The sequence below is a fragment of the Tachyglossus aculeatus genome, chromosome Y3 (genome assembly GCF_015852505.1).
Source record: "Tachyglossus aculeatus isolate mTacAcu1 chromosome Y3, mTacAcu1.pri, whole genome shotgun sequence".
NCBI classification, from domain to species: Eukaryota; Metazoa; Chordata; class Mammalia; order Monotremata; family Tachyglossidae; genus Tachyglossus; species Tachyglossus aculeatus.
This window is the reverse complement of record NC_052095.1, coordinates 3,331,155-3,353,284: the sequence shown is the minus strand read 5'-3', so window position 1 is coordinate 3,353,284 and position 22,130 is coordinate 3,331,155. Positions and strand designations below refer to the sequence as shown.

At 44.5% G+C, this 22,130-nt stretch overlaps 1 protein-coding gene across 3 annotated transcripts in view; it reads right to left on the bottom strand.

Moving 5' to 3' along the window:
* Window positions 1-2,926: 2,926 nt before the first annotated feature.
* Window positions 2,927-22,130, bottom strand: part of LOC119946739 (cellular nucleic acid-binding protein-like) — a 37,345-nt gene continuing 18,141 nt past the window's right edge. The window contains exons 2-6 of one of the 3 annotated variants that reach the window (XM_038768174.1): window positions 19,403-19,543; window positions 19,204-19,296; window positions 18,496-18,697; window positions 17,647-17,724; window positions 3,406-3,485 (exon numbers count right to left, since the gene is read on the bottom strand). In XM_038768174.1, the coding sequence (XP_038624102.1) occupies window positions 17,691-17,724; window positions 18,496-18,697; window positions 19,204-19,296; window positions 19,403-19,526 (453 nt within the window). In that variant the 5' untranslated portion in view covers window positions 19,527-19,543 and the 3' untranslated portion in view covers window positions 3,406-3,485; window positions 17,647-17,690. Of the gene's footprint in view, window positions 3,486-17,646; window positions 17,725-18,495; window positions 18,698-19,203; window positions 19,297-19,402; window positions 19,544-22,130 lie in introns of all 3 variants that reach the window. The other 2 variants (XM_038768171.1, XM_038768172.1) reach the window with 2 other exon arrangements.

Sequence of the window (22,130 nt, the reverse complement as noted above, 5' to 3'; positions counted from 1 at the left end):
AGCGAGTAAGACTATGAGCCATATGTGAAACAGGGACTGTGTCCAACCTCAGTAACTTGTATCTACCCCAGTGCTTAGTACAGTGCCTGGCACAAAGTAAATGTCTTACAAATACCATAAAAAAGGGAAGCACGAGATGTCTTTCTGAGATACTGTAGAGAACATGGAGAGAGTTGAAGAGAGAAAAGGAGGAGAGGGAGATTGCAGAGGAGCAGGAGAAATTTTAAGATCTAATGGTTTCAGTTTTGTCATTGAGGTATGTGGCCAGATGATTGGGGAAAGACATGCTGGGGTTGGGGGACAGGAAGTTTGAGGATGGCGTTGTCTGGAACAGATATTGGGGCCAGGGATATATAAGTGAATTAGGAAGGAGAGGTTTTTTATCAAGCAGAGTAGACGGCCAATTGAAGGAGGGAGAGGATTGAATTTAAGGTGGGCAAGGTCAGGGACTTGGCTGAATTTCTGCTAATAGCTCTATAGAGATTCAGCACAGGAGTGGACAAAGCATGCTGTGGAGAAGATCCAGGGTTATAGGTTAGAGTGTACAATTAGCGGAGGGACTGAAGCAAGTGAGTTGATTTTATTGGTGTTGAAATTGCTGAAATCCTCCTGAAGCCCTGGGGATGGTTTTAAACATCCTTTCTCGATAACCCCAAACTATTTTGAAAGGCTGGTTCCACAATAAGCCAGATATAGCTGCAGAACTCAGTTCTAGAGCTTCAGTCCATATCTCTCTTCTTATCTGCAGTCTCACATTTCCTCCTGCCATCAGGACAACTCTACCTGGATGTCCCGATACCTCAAACTAAACATGTGCAAAACAAGACCTCCTTATCTTCCTACTCAAACCCTATGCTCATTTTACCTTTTCCATCACTGTAGATCATACTACTACCCTTCCTATCTCATAAACCCATAACCTTGGCACCTGCCTCCTTGCTTACCTCCATTCCTCTCCCCACTCCAATCCACACTTCACTCTGCTGCCCAGATCATTTTTCTAAAAAAAAAGTCAGATCATGTTTTCCCACTCCTTATGAAATTCCAGTGCTTGTTGATCCAATTCATAATCAGAGAATTCCTTACAATTGCCTTTAAAGCACTCCCTGCTTCCTCTCATCTTACTTTACTGAACTGCCACTGCAATCCACCCATACACTAACACCAGCTCATCCACTTGACCCAATCTCATTCCTATTTCATGTCCTCCATTTGGCCTAGAACTTCCTGTCCCTCCACATATGCCAGACTATCATTCTCCCCACCTTCAGAGCATTATTAAGGTCACATCTCCTCGAAAGTGTTTGTACGATTAAGGTCTTTTCCCTGGTTTGCTCTCCCTTCTACATCACCTATGCACCTGGATCCATATCCTTTGAATACTAGATATGCATCCCACCCTCAGTCCCACAGCACTTATAGACATAGCCATAATTTATTTATATTAATGGCTGTCTGACCCTCTTGTAACCTTGTTATGGGCACAATATGTATCTACCAATACTGTTGCACTGTACTCTCCCAAATGCTTCGTACAGTTCTCTGCACAGAGTTAGTTCTCAATAAATACTATTGATCGATGATAGGATGAAAAAAATGGAAATTTCTAACATATTAGGATGGAACTAAGTTCCATGATTCTTCAGAATAAAATGACAAGTACTTTGCTTGCTCAACATATTTTCTGGGTTTTATATTTTAACTATTTAAGAGAAGATCATTTAAAAATCCAATATGTCAGCACTTTCCCTTCAAATTCCTTTTTAATTTGACATTTTTGCTATGTCCAATAATGAAACTTTGAAATAAAGAATAACTCTTGCCTAATGACAAGAGCATGGGCGCTGAAGTCACAAAGTGTGGGTTCTCATCCCAGCTCTGCCACTTGTCTGCTGTGTGACCCCGGGCAGGTCACTTAACTTCTCTTTGCCTGGGGATTTAGACTGTGAGCCCCATGTGGGACATGAACTGTGTCCAACATGATTACTTTGTATCTACCTCATCACTTAGAACAGTGCTTGGCACATTAGTAATCACTTAATAATAATAATTATTATTATCCAGCTTCAAATGCTATTACCACTTGAATTTAAAATCTAAATAAAAGTAATTGACACTCCACAGTTCAGTAAGTTATAAACTGTACAAAAATATATTGGTTTATGTAAAACTGTCCTTCAGTGAAACTTCTGAAAAGATCCAAGTTGTGGTCCTTGAGTAGTAATAATAATCCTTAATTTCAGATTTGTTTTTGAAAATAATTTTAGACTTCCCAGCACTGTCTGTATTGCCAACACCAGCAATACAAGAGTTGTTAAACCTCTGGTTTGTTCTTAGTTTCTCTCTCTCCCATATTCAGTTAAAGAATGACCAATGCTTGCACTTCCTTTCACCACTTACATAATGTACATAAGATGATAACAAATGTGATTAAACGGTATAAACATTTATTGAAAGCAGAAAATCCAAGACAACATGACCTCATGGAAGAAACACAGGCCTGGGAACCAGGACTTTGGTTCTAAAATCTCGGCTCTGTAACTTTTCTGCTATGTGATCTTGGGCAAGTCACTGAACTTCTCTGTGACTCAGTTTCCCTAGTCACAATATGGGGATACGATGGAGAAGGACTGTGTACAATCTGATTACTTTGTATCTTTTCCAGCACTTAGAACAGTGCCTGGCACATAGTAATAATAATAATTCTGGTAAAGTATTTACTATGTGCCAGGCACTGTACTAAGCCCTGGGGTGGAAACAAACGAATCGGCTCGGACACAGTCCTTGCCCACATGGGGCTCACCGTCTCAATCTCCAATTTACGCATGAGGTAAATGAGGCACAGAAAAGTGAAGCATCTTGTCCAAAGTCACATAGCAAACAAGTGAGAGAGCCGGAATTAGAGCCCATGATCTTCTGACTCCCAGGCCCATGCTTTCTCCACTTCGCCATACTGCTTCTCTGTGTTTAGTATGAGCTTAACAAATACTATACTTTTTAAAAAGCCATAATTATCCAAACTTATTTGGAAGTTCTAGCACTTCCAGAATAGGTTTTTCCCTTCTGAATGGGCTCACATTCAAGGCATTACAAATACTATATTAGCCTGAGTCTATTTTCCCATTCATTTCTTTTAACAATGACTTAGAGAAGGGGTAGTTTCTTTAATTTAAAAAAATCCATAACATTTCTTACCACTAAAACATGTATCTTTTTGCAGTTAAAAGACAAAATGTTGAATTTTCCACCCCTTTATGTTTACATGGTAGGTAAAAACCCTTTGACAAAAGAATAGCATCTTTTCGACAATTACGATACAATTAAGATATAACCACCAATCAGAAGGAGAAGCTGAACATGAAAATAATTAAGCTGTAGCCTCAATAGTACATTCCCGGGCAAGATGCCCTGACTCGCCACAGCGATAACAGTTAACTTCACTTGTCTTGCTGCAGTTGATGGCTACATGACCAGTTTCACCACACCTGAAAAAGAAATTAAGGATTTTTCAATGATGCTCAAAAAAAATAGAAATTATCAACTCTTTCACTAAGACAATTATCTGTCTTAATATTATTTCAAAAAGCTCCTTTTGAAGGGCTCTAACCCCACTCCCCATTCCGCACGCTGAGGGCATAGGAATAAGCCATAGGAAGGGATGCTGATCACCCAGCTCCACCAGATTATGCCAGGGTCTGGGGACCAAGCTAAGGAGAAGGAATCTGACCCCCTAATCCCCAGTCTTTGCACCAGAAGCCTGGGACTTAGCCAAGAGGAAAAGACACTTATCAGCACATCAATCTCTCCCTGCCCTGTTCCTCAGACCTGTAGTCCAGGGACCTGGGACCTTGCCAGGGGAAGGGGACACTGTTTCCCTGGGTCCCCCTGTAGTCTGGAATGTGGCCACAATTCTCTGCATCAGAAGCCTGAGACTGCAACAAGATGAAGGAATGTGAACCCTAATGCCCAATCCAATCTTCAAACAGGGATTTGAAGATTACACAAAGGACACTGAATTGAACATGGGATGCACCAAGAAGAAAGTACTTACAGGGATCTGAACACTTTGAGCATTTTATATTCAGCTCAGCCCCTCAGTACACATATCCGTAGTTTATTTATTTATATTAATGTCTGCCTTCCCTGTTAGATTGTAAACTTACTTTGGGCAGGGAACGTTTCTACCAACGCTATTACACTGTACTCTCCCAAATACTTTTATTGTAGTACTGTACTCTCCTAAGCACTTAGTACAGTGTTCTCTGAACAGTAAGTAAGCTCTCAATATATATGACCGAATGAGTCAATGGATGAATGAATGAATGAGGGGATGGCCCAGTGCTGAACTATACTTTCCAGCCCTTAATACAGTGCTCTGCACACAGTAAATGCTCAATAAATATGATTTAATAAATGAATGAATGAATGAATAAGGCAATGAAAAGGTCAAGGAGAATTAGGGTGGGGTAATGGTCATTAGGTTTGGCAAAAGGAAGTCATTCATTGGTTAACTTAAACAGGGCTTTTTCCATGGAGTTGAATGGATGGTAGCCAGGTTGCAGGTAGTCAAGGAGAGAGCTGGAGGAGCAGAAGTGGTTGTTGCAGTGATTGTAGACAACTCACTCAAATTTGGTATGAGGTTCATGAGGTCAAGGACGGGAATTTTTACGATAGGGCATATGTGGATGAGCTTAAAAGTGGGGAAAGCAACTGGAAAGAGTGGTTGAATGGGGTAATCTGTACTAAGCACTTGGGAAAGTACAATACTACAATAAATAGTCACATCCTGGTAACATTATCCAACCTTGGCTTCAATGACACTGTGTTTCCCTATTTCTCTTCCAAAGTCCCTGGCCTTCTTAATTTCTTTCCAAGTTCCTCTTCTGCCTCCCATCGTCTGTGAGGGTCCCTCAAGTCTCAGTTCAGAGTCTCTTGAACTGAAGGGTCTCACCCCTTGGAATTTATTTGCTTCAGCTAACATTACAACACAGATAATTTTCAAATCAGCACCTCCAGCCCTGATCTGTCTTTCTCTGTATTCTCACAGTTCCTCCTGCCTTCAGGACATCTCCACCTGGATGTCCTCCCGACATCTCAAATTTAACATGCCCAGAACAGAATTCCTTATATTCCCATTAAAACCCTGTTCTCCCCCTTACTTTCCCATCACTGCAGACAGCACCATCATCCTCTGTTTCACAAACTTGTAAACCTGGTCTTACACTTGTCTTTCTCATTAATCCACATATTCAATCTGTCACCAAGTTCTACGATCAACCTCCATAATACTAAAATTTGCCCCTTCCTTTCCATCCAAACTGCTATCACATTAATTCACTCACATCTTATCCCACCTTGTTTACCACATCAGCCTCCTTGCTGACCTCCCTGCCTCCTATCCCACTTCAGTCTGCTGCCCAGCATACTTCACTCTGCTGCCCAGTTCACTCTTCTAGAAAACAATTTAGTCCATTTTTCCCCACTCCTCAAGAACAAGTTACTCAGGGTGATGCAGATGGGACTGGAAGATGAGTCTGGGAAGTCCTCTTGGAGGAGATGTGCCATCAGTAAGGGTTTGAAGAAGAGCCGGGATTAGAACTCATGATCTTCTGACTCCCAGACCTGTGCTCTATTCACTATGCTACGATGTTCCTTCTACCACGCTTCACCATGCTGCTTTTCACTGTGATAGTGGCATAGTTGCTGCCCTTCAAAAATGTATAAACTTAGAACTTATAAATTTAGAACTTCTGTGTGGGTGAGGTGGGTGGAGCACGAGGTCAGTGGAGTTGAGGAGGTATAGAAGGTGGGTGGCAGAGGCGTCATTGGGAACATCATTAATTCATTCATTCATTCAGTCATATCTACTGAGTGCTTACTGTGTTCAAAGCATTATGCTAAGCCTCCGGGAGAAGCAGCATGGCACAGTGGAAAGAGCACAGGTTTCGGAATTCGAGGTCATGGGTTCTAATCCTGGCTCTGCCACTTGTCAGCTGTGTGACTCTGGGTAAGTCACTTAACTTCTCTGTGCCTCAGTTACCTATATGGAAAATGGGGATTAAGACTGTGAGCCCCATGTATGACAACCTGATTACCTTGTATTTCTCCCCCACCCCCTAGCACTTAGAACAGTGCTTGGCACATAGTAAGTGCTTAACATAGGCCATTATCATTATTATTATTATTACAATATATAACAATAAACAGACACATTCCCTGCTTACTATAAGGTCACACTGTAGAACCTCCTACCCCCAAAACTGTGAGGGGTCCCTCAAGGTTCAGTTCTGGGTTCTCTTTTATTCTCCATCTATATCCACGCCCTTGGATAACTCATTTGCTCCCTTGACTTCTACTACCACCTCTCTGTGGACGATTCCCAAATCTGCATCTCCAGCCCGGATCTCCCTTCCTCTCTGCAGTCTCACATTTCCTCCTACATTCAAAACATCTCAACCTGAGTTTCTTCCTACCACCTCAAGCTTAACATGTCCAAAACAGAACACCTTATCTTCCCACCCTGTCCTCCCCATGACTTTCCCATCACTGCAGATGGCACCTCCATCCTTACTGTCTCCCAAGTCCATAACCTTGGTGTTATCCTCGACTCCTCTCATGCAACCTTCATATTCAATACATCACTAAATCTTGTCGGTCCCTCTTCATAAATCACTGAAATATGCCCTTTCCTCTCCATCCAAACTGTTACCACAATAATACCATCATTCATTCTATCCTGCCTGGATTACTGTATGAGCTTCCTTGCTGATCTCCCAAGCTCCTGTCTCTTCCCCATTCCAGTCCATACTTCATTCTGCTGAATTGGTCAATAGTCCCCTCCTACTTCACCTCCCTTCTCTCCTTTTACAGCCCAGCCCGCACCCTCCGCTCCTCTGCCGCTCATCTCCTCACCGTGCCTCATTCTCGCCTGTCCCACCGTCGACCCCCGGCCCACGTCATCCCCCCGGCCTGCACATCCGCCAAGCTAGCTCTCTTCCTCCCTTCAAGGCCCTACTGAGAGCTCACCTCCTCCAGGAGGCCTTCCCACACTGAGCCCCCTCCTTCCTCTCCCCCTCCTCCCCCTCCCCATCCCCCCCGCCTTACCTCCTTCCCCTCCCCACAGCACCTATATATATGTATATATGCTTGTACGTATTTATTACTCTATTTATTTATTTATTTATTTTATTTGTGCGTATTTATTCTAATTATTTTATTTTGTTAATATTTTTTGTTTTGTTCTCTGTCTCTCCCTTCTAGACTGTAAGTCCACTGTTGGGTAGGGACCATCTTTATATGTTGCCAACTTGTACTTCCCAAGCACTTGGTACAGTGCTCTGCACACAGTAAGTGCTCAATAAATACGTTTGAATGAATGATTGAATGAATGGTCATTTTTCTACAGAAATGATCAGGCCACATTTCCTCATTCCTCAAAAAACTCTAGTAATTGCTCATCCACCTCCACATCAAACAAAGACTCCTCACCCATTGGCTTCAAGGCATTCAGTCACCTTGCTCCTTCCCTACCTCACCTCACCAGGAGCTTACAGATTAGAGGACCCCAAGACTCCAATGCTCCAGACTCCAAGAGGCCTTCCCCCAATTAAGTACTCTTTTACCTGACTTCCTCCCTTCTACAATACCTAAGCACTTGGATCTTTACTCTTTGAGCACTTAGAGAAGCAGCAAGCACCTGGAGTCAGAGGACCTGGATTCCAACCCCAGCTCTGCCACTGCTTGCTGTGTGACACTGGGAAAGTCATTTTACTTCTCTGTGCTTCATTTTCCTCAACCTTGAAATAGTGATTAAATATCTGTACTCCCTCCTGTTTAGACAATCTATGGGCCCCTTGTGGGACAACCTATTCCAGCATTTGGAACAGTGCGTGTCCCTGCCCATCTCAAGTCCCTCCCTCCTCCTGCCCTTTCTTCACTCTCCCACCTTTTCCAGCAGTACCTCAAGAGAAGATCTCCTGCCTTCTCTCAAAATCTTCCCCCTCCACCTGCACATCTGACCCTGTCCCTTTGCACTTTATCGAAACACTTGCCCCGTCTTCTTCCCTCCCTAACCACCATCATCAGCTCTTCAATCAATCAATCAATCAATTGTATTTATTGAGCGCTTGCTGTGTGCAGAGCACTGTACTAAGCACTTGGGAAGTATAAGTAGGCAACACTCTCCAGGGGCTTCTTCCCCAGTATTTTCAAATGTGCCTATGCCTCCCCATCCTAAAAAATCCCTCCCTTGACCCCACAGCTCCCTCCAGCTAATGCCCCATGCTCTTCCTTCCATTCCTTTCCGAAGTCTTTGAGTGAGTTGTCTAAACCCACTGTCTCAAGTTCCTCCTCTCCAGTGCTCTCCTTGACCCCCTCCAATCTGGCTTCGGGGCCCCTTCACGCCACAGACAATTAATTACTCTCCCCTCCTTCAAAGCCATACTGAGGGCACATCTCCTCGAAGAGGCCTTCTCTGATTAAGCCTTCCTTTCCTCTTCTCCTACTCCCTTCTGTGTTGCCTTGATTTGCTCTCGGCCTGGGCGCGCCCCGAGGACTCAGTCACCCTCCTCAGAGGCCCTTGGGGCGAGAAGGCAGCGGCGGTACTGGCAGTGGGTTTCCCAGGACGTCAGCTCCGAGGCCTAGGCTTGGGGGCAGCGCGCACCGCACAGCCCCACCCCGGCCCGGCCGGAGGAGGCAGCTGTGCGCCCCGCCCGTCCTGGGGGGTCCTGCTCCCCATGTCCACTCCATCATGGGGGACGCGCCGTCCATGCACCTGGACGAGGGCCGGCGCCAGCACATAGCAGAGAAAACAGGAAAGATCCTGAGAGAGTTTTTCCAGTTCTACGAGGCCTAGTATGGCGTCGCCCTCTTCAACAATGTCCTCTATGAGATCGAGGGGAATGGGGGGCCACAGACTCAGCTCCTCTGGCAGAAGCCCACTCTGCACCCTCTGCTCCTCTGCCGCTAATCTTCTCACCGTACCTCGTTCTTGCCTGTCCCACCATCGACCCCCAGCCCACGTCATCCCCCGGGCCTGGAATGCCCCCAATCCCTCTGCCCATCCGCCAAGCTAGCTCTCTTCCTCCCTTCAAGGCCTTACTGAGAGCTCACCTCCTCCAGGAGGCCTTCCCAGACTGAGCCCCTTCCTTCCTCTCCCCCTCGTCCCCCTCTCCATCCCCCGCATCTTACCTCCTTCCCTTCCCCACAGCACCTGTATATATGTATATATGTTTGTACATACTTATTACTCTATTTATTTATTTATTTATTTATTTATTTATTTATCTATTTATTTTACCTGTACATATCTATTCTATTTATTTTATTTTGTTAGTATGTTTGGTTTTGCTCTCTGTCTCCCCCTTTCAGACTATGAGCCCACTGTTGGGTAGGGACTGTCTCTATGTGTTGCCAACTTGTACTTCCCAAGCGCTTAGTACAGTGCTCTGCACACAGTAAGCGCTCAATAAATACGATTGATTGATTGACACATAAGTGCTTGACACATAAGTGCTTTACAAGTACAACAATAAAATAACACATAATGATAATTGACATTCAGTCCAGACTCAATCCCACAGCACTTAATGTATATACCCATAATTTATTTGTTTATATCAATATCTGCCTCTCCCTCTACAGTGTAAGCTGGTGGTCACCAAAGGTATCTACCAACTCTGTTGTACAGTTCTGCCTCAAGCGCTTGGTGCAGGACTTTGCACAAAATATGGAGGGATGGGCAGGTGAGAATGAGTTTGAGATAGGCTGTACGAGCAAATAAGCAGAAGAAGTTTACTGTGGAGGTGGTCCAGGGCTAGGGTTTGGGGGTGCAAACCACTGGGATTTACTTAAGTGGAGATTGCAGAGTTGAAGGTGTGAATCTGCGGATCACTAGAAGAGAGGTTGGATAGGGACAGCAAACTGAGAATGATGGCCTGAGAAAAGCAGCAGCTTTTTTTTCCTTTTCAAACAATCGCCCTGCAAAAAATCTTGACGCAAGGAGGGCAAAGCGGAAAACATGCCAGGTTCTAGAAACAAATTACCTGACAGCAGAGCTAAGGGCAGATTTGGTTGTGCAAATTGTGGCCAGGAATAAGTCCTGCAATGGATACACAGTCATGGAGCAAATTTTTTGTAAATAGATATGCAGGAACTTCTCACTCAAGGATAAAAATAGTAACAATGGTAATAATAACAGTAGTAAAAATAATAATAATAATAATAATGTCATTCAATTGTATTTTTTTAGTGCTTACTGTGTGCAAAGCACTGAACTATGTTCCTGGAAGGTACGATATAGCAGTGGCAGCATGATATAGTGGATTGAGCACGGGCCTGGTTGTAAGAAGGTCATGGGTTCTAGGCCCTGCTCTGCCACCTATTGCTGTGTGGCCTTGGACTAGTCACTTCACTTCTCTGTGCCTCAGTTATTTCACCTGTAAAATGGGGATCAAGACTGTGAGCACCATGTGGAACAGGGATTGCATCCAGACCAATTTGCTTGTATCCACCCCAGTGCTTAGTACAGTATCTGGCATATAGTAAGTGCTTAACAAATACCAAACATTATTATTAACAATAAACAGACACATTCCCTGCCCACTACAAGCTTACATTCTAGGGGAAATAATAATAATAATGATCTTTTGGAGCGCCTCACACCCCACCTCGCCGCCCTCTCCTCTCTACCCAATCTTGATGATCAGATTACTGCTCTCAACTCTACCCTTTCTACTCAGCTAGACTCACTCGCCCCCCTTTCCCTTCGCCGCTCTTGCACCACTAACCCACAGCCCTGGATCACTGCCACTGTCCGCCTCCTTCGCACTTATGCTCGAGCTGCCGAACGCTGCTGGCGAAAGTCTAAACACCATGCCAACCTCGTTCGCTTCAAGTTTATCCTTTCCTGCCTTAACTCAGCCCTCTCTTCTGCCAGACAAAACTATTTCTCCTCCCTTATTGACACCCATGCCCATCACCCCCGCCAGCTCTTCCGTACATTCAACTCCCTTCTCAGGCCCCCGGTTCCTCCCCCTCCTCCTTCCCTCACCCCCAACGATCTGGCCTCCTACTTCATTAACAAAATTAAATCCATCAGGTCCGACCTCCCCAAAGTCTCTTCCCCCCCTTTCTCCATCCCCCCGGCTCTCAACACTCTCTGCTACTCTCCCATCCTTCCCAGCGGTATCCTCAGAGGAACTCTCCTCCCTCCTCTCAAGTGCTACTCCGGCCACCTGTGCTTCTGACCCCATTCCCTCTCATCTTATGAAATCTCTCGCTCCATCCCTTCTCCCCTAACTTCCATCTTCAACCGCTCACTCTCCACTGGTTCCTTCCCCTCTGCCTTCAAACATGCCCATGTCTCTCCCATCCTAAAAAAACCCTCTCTTGACCCCACCTCACCTTCTAGTTATCGTCCCATATCCCTCCTACCATTCCTTTCCAAACTCCTTGAACGAGTTGTCTACACGCGCTGCCTAGAATTCCTCAACAACAACTCTCTCCTCGACCAGTCTGGCTTCCGTCCCCTTCATTCCACGGAAACTGCCCTCTCAAAGGTCACCAATGACCTCCTGCTTGCCAAATCCAACGGCTCATATTCTGTCCTAATCCTACTCGACCTCTCAGCTGCCTTTGACACTGTGGACCACCCCCTTCTCCTCAACACGCAATCTGACCTTGGCTTCACAGACTCCGTCCTCTCCTGGTTCTCCTCTTATCTCTCCGGTTGTTCTTTCTCAGTCTCTTTTGCAGGCTCCTCCTCCCCCTCCCATCCTCTTACTGTGGGGGTTCCCCAAGGTTCAGTGCTTGGTCCCCTTCTGTTCTCAATCTACACGCACTCCCTTGGTGACCTCATTCGCTCCCACGGCTTCAACTATCATCTCTACGCTGATGACACCCAGATCTACATCTCTGCCCCGGCTCTCTCCCCCTCTCTCCAGGCCCACATCTCCTCCTGCCTTCAGGACATCTCCATCTGGATGTCCGCCCACCACCTAAAGCTCAACATGTCGAAGACTGAGCTCCTTGTCTTCCCTCCCAAACCTTGTCCTCTCCCTGACTTTCCCATCTCTGTTGACGGCACTACCATCCTTCCCGTCTCACAAGCCCGCAACCTTGGTGTCATCCTCGACTCCGCTCTCTCATTCACCCCTCACATCCAAGCCGTCACCAAAACCTGCCGGTCTCAGCTCCGCAACATTGCCAAGATCCGCCCTTTCCTCTCCATCCCAACCGCTAGCCTGCTCATTCAAGCTCTCATCCTATCCCATCTGGACTACTGCACCAGCCTTCTCTCTGATCTCCCATCCTCGTGTCTCTCTCCACTTCAATCCATACTTCATGCTGCTGCCCGGATTATCTTTGTCCAGAAACGCTCTGGGCATATTACTCCCCTCCTCAAAAATCTCCAGTGGCTACCAATCAATCTGCGCATCAGGCAGAAACTCCTCACCCTGGGCTTCAAGGCTGTCCATCACCTCGCCCCCTCCTACCTCACCTCCCTTCTCTCCTTCTCCAGCCCAGCCCGCAACCTCCGCTCCTCCACCGCTAATCTCCTCACCGTACCTCGTTCTCGCCTCTCCCGCCGTCGACCCCCGGCCCACGTCATCCCCCGGGCCTGGAATGCCCTCCCTCTGCCCATCTGCCAAGCTAGCTCTCTTCCTCCCTTCAAGACCCTGCTGAGAGCTCACCTCTTCCAGGAGGCCTTCCCAGACTGAGCCCCTTCCTTCCTCTCCCCCTCATCCTCCTCTCCATCCCCCTATCTTACCTCCTTCCCTTCCCCACAGCACCTGTATATATGTATATATGGTTGTACATATTTATTACTCTATTTATTTATTTATTTATTTATTTTACTTGTATATTTCTATCCTATTTATTTTATTTTGTTGGTATGTTTGGTTCTGTTCTCTGTCTCCCCCATTTAGACTGTGAGCCCACTGTTGGGTAGGGACTGTCTCTATGTGTTGCCAATTTGTACTCCCCAAGCGCTTAGTACAGTGCTCTGCACATAGTAAGCGCTCAATAAATACGATTGATTGATTGATTGATTGATGATGATGATGATGATAATAATTGCGGCATTGGCTAGGCACTTACTGTGTGCCAGGCACTGAACTGGGCACTGGGGTGGATGCAAGCAAATTGGGTTGGATCCCGGCCCTGTCCAACTTGGGGCTCACAGTCTTAATCCCTATTTTACAGATGAGAGAACCAAATCAAAGAGAACAAATAACAATTAATAATAATTATGGTACTTGTTAAGTGCTTACTATGTGCCAAGCAGTGGAACTAAACACTGAGTAGGTACATGTTAATCAGGCTGGACGCAGTCCCTTTCCCACATGGGTCAATCAATCAATCAATCAATCAATCGTATTTATTGAGCGCTTACTATGTGCAGAGCACTGTACTAAGCGCTTGGGAAGTACAAATTGGCATCACATAGAGACAGTCCCTACCCAACAGTGGGCTCACAGTCTAAAAGGGGGAGACAGAGAACAGAACCAAACATACCAACAAAATAAAATAAGTAGGATAGAAAAGTACAAGTAAAATAAATAAATAAATAAATAAATAGAGTAATAAATATGTACAACCATATATACATATATACAGGTGCTGTGGGGAAGGGAAGGAGGTAAGACGGGGGGATGGAGAGGGGGACGAGGGGAGAGGAAAGAAGGGGCTCAGTCTGGGAAGGCCTCCTGGAGGAGGTGAGCTCTCAGCAGGGCCTTGAAGGGAGGAAGAGAGCTAGCTTGGCGGATGGGCAGAGGGAGGGCATTCCAGGCCCGGGGGATGACGTGGGCCGGGGGTCGATGGCGGGACAGGCGAGAGCGAGGTACAGTGAGGAGATTAGTGGTGGAGGAGCGGAGGGTGCGGGCTGGGCTGTAGAAGGAGAGAAGGGAGGTGAGGTAGGAAGGGGCGAGGTGATGGACAGCCTTGAAGCCCAGGGTGAGGAGTTTCTGCTTGATGCGCAGATTGATCGGTAGCCATTGGAGGTTTTTGAGGAGGGGAGTAATATGTCCAGAGCGTTTCTGGACAAAGATAATCCGGGCCGCAGCATGAAGTATGGATTGAAGTGGAGAGAGACACGAGGATGGGAGATCAGAGAGAAGGCTAGTGCAGTAGTCCAGACGGGATCTTGCCCAAAACCATCCATCAGACAAGTGGTATAGCCGGGACTGAAATCCACGGACTCCCAGGCCCGTGCTCTATCCACTATGCCATGTTGCTTTTTTTTTTATGGCATTTATTAAGCGCTTACTATGTGCAAAGCACTGTTCTAAGCGCTAGGGAGGTTACAAGGTGATCAGGGTGTCCCACGGGGGGCTCACAGTCTTAATCCCCATTTTACAGATGAGGTAACTGAGGCCCAGAGAAGCTAAGTGACTTGCCCAAAGTCACACAGCTGACAACTGGCAGAGCTGGGATGTGAACCCATGCCCTCTGACTCCAAAGCCCAGGCTCTTTCCACTGAGCCATGCTGCTTCTATTCTGAGGGTGATGCTCAGACCCAGCCCTCCGACAGAGCAAGGGAACAAAAGCAGCAACGTTCCGGGGGGAGAGAAACATTCCAGAAATACTAGGAATGCTGGGAGAGCAGAAGGATGAATAAAAAGCCCTTGAAGCAGGTGAGAACCCTAGATCAAAGAAGCTCCCACCCACCTCAGAAATTCTGGTTCCTGAGATTTGGGAGATGGGCATGGAGGGAGAGAAGAGAGGGCAGCCCGGGAAGCTACCCGGCCGTGGCGGAAGGAAACCGGCAAGTCCTTTTTCAACCAGTCAGTGTGGGCTCCCGCCAAAAGGCGACCCCCAAATCCACAATGCCTCTGCCCCGTTAATGACCCGCTCTGCCGGTGTAACTGCAACTGCTTCCCCCAGGACCCAGGATCTGGGGTCTTGTGCCTGGCATTTTTAAGAGTGTGAATCTGGGCTGAGGCCAACCTGACTTGATTTTACCATTGCACTGTCAGTGAAGGAGAATTTATTGGGAGACACACTGAATCAAAGAGCTGGTCCGTCAGTCATCAATTTCTCAAGTATTGTTCAAACTCTGGGTAACACTGAGCATCACTACCATTCATTCATTCATTCAATCGTATTTATTGAGTGCTTACTGTATGTAGAGCACTGGACTAAGCGCTTGGGAAGTCCAAGTTGGCAACATCTAAAGACGTTTATCACTTTAATGACTTGCTAACATTCACCCAATAGCAGCTAATAACTTGTTAGCATTTGCCCATTCAATCCCGGGATTCCCCCAAGTGGGAGCAGCTGAGTCTCATTTAAAAAGCTCCTTATCTTCCCACTCAAACCCTGCCTTTGTATCACCACACAATTTCTCCTTCAATTATTTCTAGTTGTAGCAGTCCCCATTTTGCAGCGAAGCAATTACCACCTTCATGTTTTAATTCTTAATTTAAACATTTTTTTCCTTAAAACTTCTAGTGGGAAAGTAGGTCTGCATTCACTCAGCATCATAATTGTCTTCCTGTTTGTATTTTAAATAGCATTAATATTTTAAAAAGCATTCCAGGGGTGGTCTTAAACATGTCTGAGCCTCCTAAAATACTGTCCTTAATTAAATTACTATTAGTTTATTTCAATATTAAGAGCTCACAAATAATCTTCCTCCTTGAAAAACTTTCACACCTTGGTTTCATTGATATCGGACTCACCTGGTTCTTCTACAAGTCACTCCTTTTCAATCAAGCTGGCTCCAATTCCATCTCATCCCCTAACAGTAGGAACTTACAGAGAAGCAGCTTGGCTCAGTGGAAAGAACACGGGCTTTGGAGTCAGAGGTCATGGGTTTGAATCCCAGCTCTGCCACGTCTGCTGTGTGACCTTGGGGAAGTCACTTAACTTCTCTGAGCCTCAGTTACCTCACTGTAAAATGGGGATTAAGACTGTGAGCCCCCCGTGGAACAACATGATCACTTTGTAGCCCCCCAAGGCTTGGAACAGTGCTTTGCACATAGTAAGCACTTAACAAATGCCAACATTATTATAAGGCTCTACTCTCTTCTTCAGTATTCACCCGTGAAGCATTAATCTCAAGCAGCTGTAGCTACCATGTTAGCAAATGGCTCCCAATCTCTATTCACTTGCTATGACTTTTCTCCTGCTATAAAATCTCTTACCTCAAAATCATCTGTTTAAGCTCACCAGCACCTCTAGCTCTGTATATTTAAAACGTAAATCCTTGACCATCATAAGCCCACTCACTCTTCTTCACGACTTTTCCATTTCCATCCAACATACTACTCTCCTTCCAAACAACAATAATTGTATTTTCTAAGTGCTTGGAATAAGCTAAACACTTTGCTAAACTGTGTCAGACCACACACATCCCTTGTCCTTAATGGGGCTCATAGTCTAAAAGGAAAGAAAAACAGGAATTTAATTTAAATTTTACACAGTAGGAAATTTGCTAAGTGACCAGCAGAAAAGTGGAAGGTACGATCAGAATCCGGATCTCCTGATTTCCAGTCCTGGACTCTTTCCAGTAAACCATATTGCTTTTTCTCTCTTTTACAATAGCCTGTAATCACCAATTCCTCATTGTAGTACAGCTTCCAAACTTCTCAACTTACCTTCTCTTTACTCAATACCAGTATACTGACGCTTGCCTAGGTCCCTCTCTACAATGATCCCCATTCTCCATTCAAAACAGTACCTACACCTTAAAATATATGATGTTTAATGAAACAAGAATCACAGATTTCTTCCTAGATTTTTTACTACTGCGATAGATAACCACTTGGTAATACCTGAAGAACAAGCTTATGTTGAAATAGTTATTTTTATGAGTTATTTCCTTTCTGTCTCTCACAATCCCTGAAGATTTACATGCATTCTGAGAAAGATATGGGCACTATTGTCACTCTGACCAACAGTCAACAATTATAACACACCACTGCCCTGAAGACTTGTGACTAAGGACTTACAGCAGCACTGTTTTAAGTGGTATTTTTTAAATTCTTATTATATGCCAGAGACCTTACTAAGTGCTGAGACAGATACAAGCTAATCAGGTTGAACACAGTCCCTGTCTCACATGGAGCTCACAGTCTTAATCCCCATTTTTTATAGATGAAGTACTTTAGGGACAGAGTAGTTTACATAGCAAACATGTAGTAGAGCTGGCATTAGAATTCAGGTCCCTCTAACTCCCAGGCCTGTGCTTTATCCATTATGTCACATTACGCTTTATCCATCTGCCCCCTCCTCCTGTCATTTCTCACCCATGGCCACAGTGTTTCTGACATGATTTGCGGACCAAGAACCTGAGGGAAAGAACTGACTTCAATGCTCAAAGTTTTCTGAGTCAACTGTACTCTCTTATCCTTGCAATTTTTGCTTCTATTACAACAGGGGTATGAACAAACAAGTAAGCAAATACTGGGGCTTTTTACTCAGTAAATTCTTCACCAATTTGTCTTGGGAAAGATTGTTAACATCAAAAGATAACTCCATTATGCAGTGGCAGTCAAAGCTCTGGAACAAAGCTACTCCTCTCTACTGTCACAAATTTCATCAGTCAATGTTCTGTTCTTGTTCCAGTGATGTTCACTGCAATGTATATGGTACATGGGCCTGCTGCCCTATGTATTAAAAGGCATGGAATGGGCATTCTACCTGCAGGCTGGAGGCTGTGGTTTGGGAACTGGCCTCTTGGTCATTCAGCTACTCAGCCCCTTGAGGATAAATGCATTGCTGCAAGGAAGGAAAAACGCTTAACAAAAGGTGGTTTAAGTACTACAGACATCCAATACTAATCCCTGAATGCAAAGGCCTGCAAGTCAGCCATGTACCTTACACCTCAGCCTCTTACAACACCAGAAGCAACAGAACAGAGCCTCAATAATTGTTTTTGGTGGGAGACTCCATCATCATCCCTAGCTACAACCACGTACCTATCTTAAAGCGATTAATAATCCCAACTTTAACTGACAAATTTACACAAAAAGCCTAGAGAAGACAGAGTTACCAAAAGACAATGAAGAAGGACCGAAACATATTCACATGTCTTATGAGCAGCCTCTGAAATCTGGAATGTACACCTTAGACTTCCTTCTCCTCCAGTAAGAGATCAAAAAATTAAGTGCACATTTCCAATACACAATGGAGGGAAAAAAGTCATGGTCAAGAGTTGGAGAATTACTCACTCATTGTTCCAGTAAAGATTAGTTCACTTCATCCTTTGTCCTCACAGAACTTGTTGAAACTACTTAAAAGAACTCTAATCTACCTTTCCAAATTTAATGTAATACTCAAAAAAGTTCATATACTTAAGGAACCCCCCCTCCCAACAAACGTTGGTAGTCAAAGTACAGCAAAATTCTCAACAACTCACCTTGTCCTGGGTTACTTTAAAAATTAACCAGCTTTTTGTGAAGAGATTAAGAATATCATGAATTTTTAATTAAATCCTTACCTACCATGTAAGAAAACAATTCCAAAGAAAGAAAGAGAAGAGAGACTTACCTATAGCATTTGACTTTGGTGCAATCTTTCTGGATGTGTCCAAACTCTCCACATGAATAGCACTTCTGCTCATCAGCATGGTCACAGTCACGAGCCAGGTGGCCAGGCTTGCCACAGTTGTAGCAGCACTGCTCTCTCTCTCTTTTGGGCTCTTTGCAGTCCTTGGCAATGTGGCCACCTCTACCACAGTTATAGCAGGCTTCAACAGTAATGAAAGAAACAAAACAAAGGCTATAAAACCTTGTTAAGTGTCCAATAAATACAGTGACTGACTGCAAAATTTAATTTTAAATTAGGCCCAAGTTCAATTACTAGGTGCTAAATAATTTTCAATTCCTTTAAGGTTAAAAAGTATAACTAACTCCCTCCCTCCCTGCAGACCATTGTACTAAACACTTGGGAGAGTACAATAAAACAATAAACAGACACACTCCCTGCTCACAGAGAGTTTACGGAAGAGGATAAGACAGACAATATAAATAAATAAATTACATATATGTACGTAAGTGCTCCGGTGCTGAGAGAGAGGATGAGTAAAGGAAGCAAGTTGGGGTGACAAGAAGAGGAAAAGAGGGCTACGTCAGGGAAGCTTCTTGGAAGAGATGTGCCTTCAAAAAGGCTTTGAAGTGGGGAAGAATAACTGTCTCACGGAGATGAGAAGGAAGGTTGTTCCAAGCCAGAAGACCAAAAAGAGGTTAAAATTCTTACCATCTTCCTGAAGATCACAATCCTTTGCAAGATGACCAGACTCACCACATCGGTAACAGGTGTCTGGAAGAGATGAAGAAAGAAATTGGAAACCTATTTCAGATGAAAACAAAAATGAAAGTCAGGAGATTAGAAACACTAATAAATATTTAATTTCAAAATAAAAGGAAGTCTGAATCTTAAAGATTCAAATAAATACCTCTTGCAGAAGTAAATCCAACTCTACCACGGCTCCTCATTGCACGGCCACGACCTCCTCCAGTAGGGCACTCCCGAGCCCAATGGCCAGAGCGCCCACATTTGAAGCATTCATTGCTACTCATTACTGCTTTAAGGACACCTAAATGTTGAGAAAGGGCACACAAACCCTTAGTCATACAAACTTCAATGAAGTCTACTCTGCACACAGTAAGCGCTCAATAAATACGATTGAATGAATGAATGAATGAACTAAAAAGGATCATCAGATAAGCCAATAAAAAGAAACCAGTTGGACATAATAATCAAGATATCAATCAATTAATAATTTTGAGCACTGTTTACGCAGAGCACTTTACTAAGCAGTAGTTTTAATAGAAAAGGTTCATGCCTTCAGTTTACACTAGTGGTGGTGGGGAATAGGATGGCAGTCACTAGAACAAACTAAAAGTAGGAGAAAGCAACAAAATTTTAAGATACGAATCTCTGTACTACTTAGGGAGAAAGGTGATGAGGGCATGCCAAAACTCAAATGTTTAGTCATGCAAAAGTGCTGAAGAGGAAGACTGGGGAGAACAGGATAGGAGGATTAACCAGGGCAGGTAGGGTGGAAAAGATGCAAATTTTAGAAGAATCTTGCAGATGGAGAGAGCAGTGGTCCACTAGCTGTGAAACGCGATGATGAAGGTGATGATGATGATATATCTGCTGACTGCTTAATATGAGGCAAGCACTGTACTACAAACTGGGGAACTGGGATCAATACAAGACAATCAGTCCCCATATGGGGCACTAGGCCTTAATGATGATGGTGATGATTATGGTATTTGTTAAGTGCTCATACTGTGCTGAGGTGGATAAAAGCAAATTGGGATGGACACAATCCCTATCCCCACATGGGACTCACAATCTTAATCCCCATTTTTCAGATGAGGTAAGTGATTTGCCCAAGGTCACACTGTATATAAGTGATGGAGCTAGGATGAGAATACAGGTCCTTCTGAATCTCAGGCCCAGGCTCTAGCCACTAGGCAATGCTGCGTAAGTACAAGGGCCAATGGTATTGATACCAATTCCGTTTTGCAGATAAGGGAACTGAGGCACAGGGAAGTTAAGTGATTTGCCTAAGGTTACCAGGCAGATGGCAGTGGAGGCAGGATTAGAATCTAGGTCCTCTGACTCCCAGAACCATGCTCTTTTCAATAGGCAATGCAGTTTTCTTCTTTGCTAATCTCAGTAAAGATTAGTGTAAAAAAATGCCTTGGCATATTATTTAAATAGGCAGTAAAACCTGAAGCAATCCATGGAGTGATTTAAATCCTTCAGAAAAATGTATTTAGATGATCTGGGCTTTAAACATACTGATTTCTAGGCTAAATGGTCTTCTGTTTCAGCTGAATGCAGTCACAGACCTCTCTTTCATAGGCCAACCTGCCACCCCTCCAAGTGGGCTTCCTAATACAGTACTGATACTGCCTGGATTTAACCATTTTTCATACTGCAGCCCAGATCATTTTTCTAAAAAAAAGTTGTTTATGTCTCCCCACTACTTGAGAACCTCCTGGGGTTGCCATCCATTTCTGCATCCAAAAGAAACTCTTTACCGTTGGCTTTAAAACATTCAACCAGCTTGCCCCCTCCTACCTCACCTCACTAATCTCCTATTAAAGCCCTGGCCACACATTTCACTCCTCTAGCATCAGTTTACTCACTGTGCCTCAATTGCATTTACCTCACTGCCACACCCTTTCCCATATCCTCCCCCTCGCCTGGAACTCCCTCCCAATTCAAATATGCCAGAGCACCAATCTTCCCACCTTCAAAGCATTTATTATGGTCACATCTCCTCCAAAAGGCCATTCCTAACTAAACCCTTTCTTTCCCAGCTCCTTCTCCCTCCTGCACTTGGATCTGTGACCTTTGGCATTTGATAGTCAAACCTCCTCTCAACCCACTACCGTCAGTTCCACAGCACTTATACACATATTCAAGAATTATATATTACAAATCATTTATTTGTATTCATGTCTATACATTAATGATGGTAGAAAAATGATCCTGGCAGTAGAGTGAAATATGGACCAACAGGAAGAGATGGGAGGACAGTAGCCAAGCAAGGTGGATGACAGAGTAATTAAGACTGGATAGGATAAGTGCTGGGATTATCATAGCATGCATGTATGCATTCATTCTTTCATTCATTTGCATTTGCTGAGCACTTACAGGGTGTAGAGCACTCTAGTAAGTGCTCAGGAGAGTACTATGTAACTTTAAACTGTAAGATCATTGTGGGCAAGGAATGTGTCTGCTTACTGTTGTACTGTACTCTCCCAAGTGCCTAATACAGTGCTCTGCACAAAGTAATATTAATAATAATTATAGTACTTGTTAAGCACTTACTATGTGCCAGGCACTGTACTAAGCACTTGGGTGGATACAATTAAATCACGTTGGACACAGTCCCAAACCCATATGGGGCTCACAGTCTCAATCCCCATTTTACAGATGAGGTAACTGAGGCAGAGAGAAGTAAAGTGATTTACCCAAGGTCTCACAGAAGATAAGTGGCAGAGCCAAGATGAGAACCCATGACCTTCTGACTCCCTGGCCCATGCTCTAGCCACTAGGCCATGCAGTAAGTGCTCAATAAATACAACTGAATAAATTTGATTGAACAATAAATAAGTAAACACATTCCCTGCCCAAAATGACCTTAAGGTCCAAAGGGA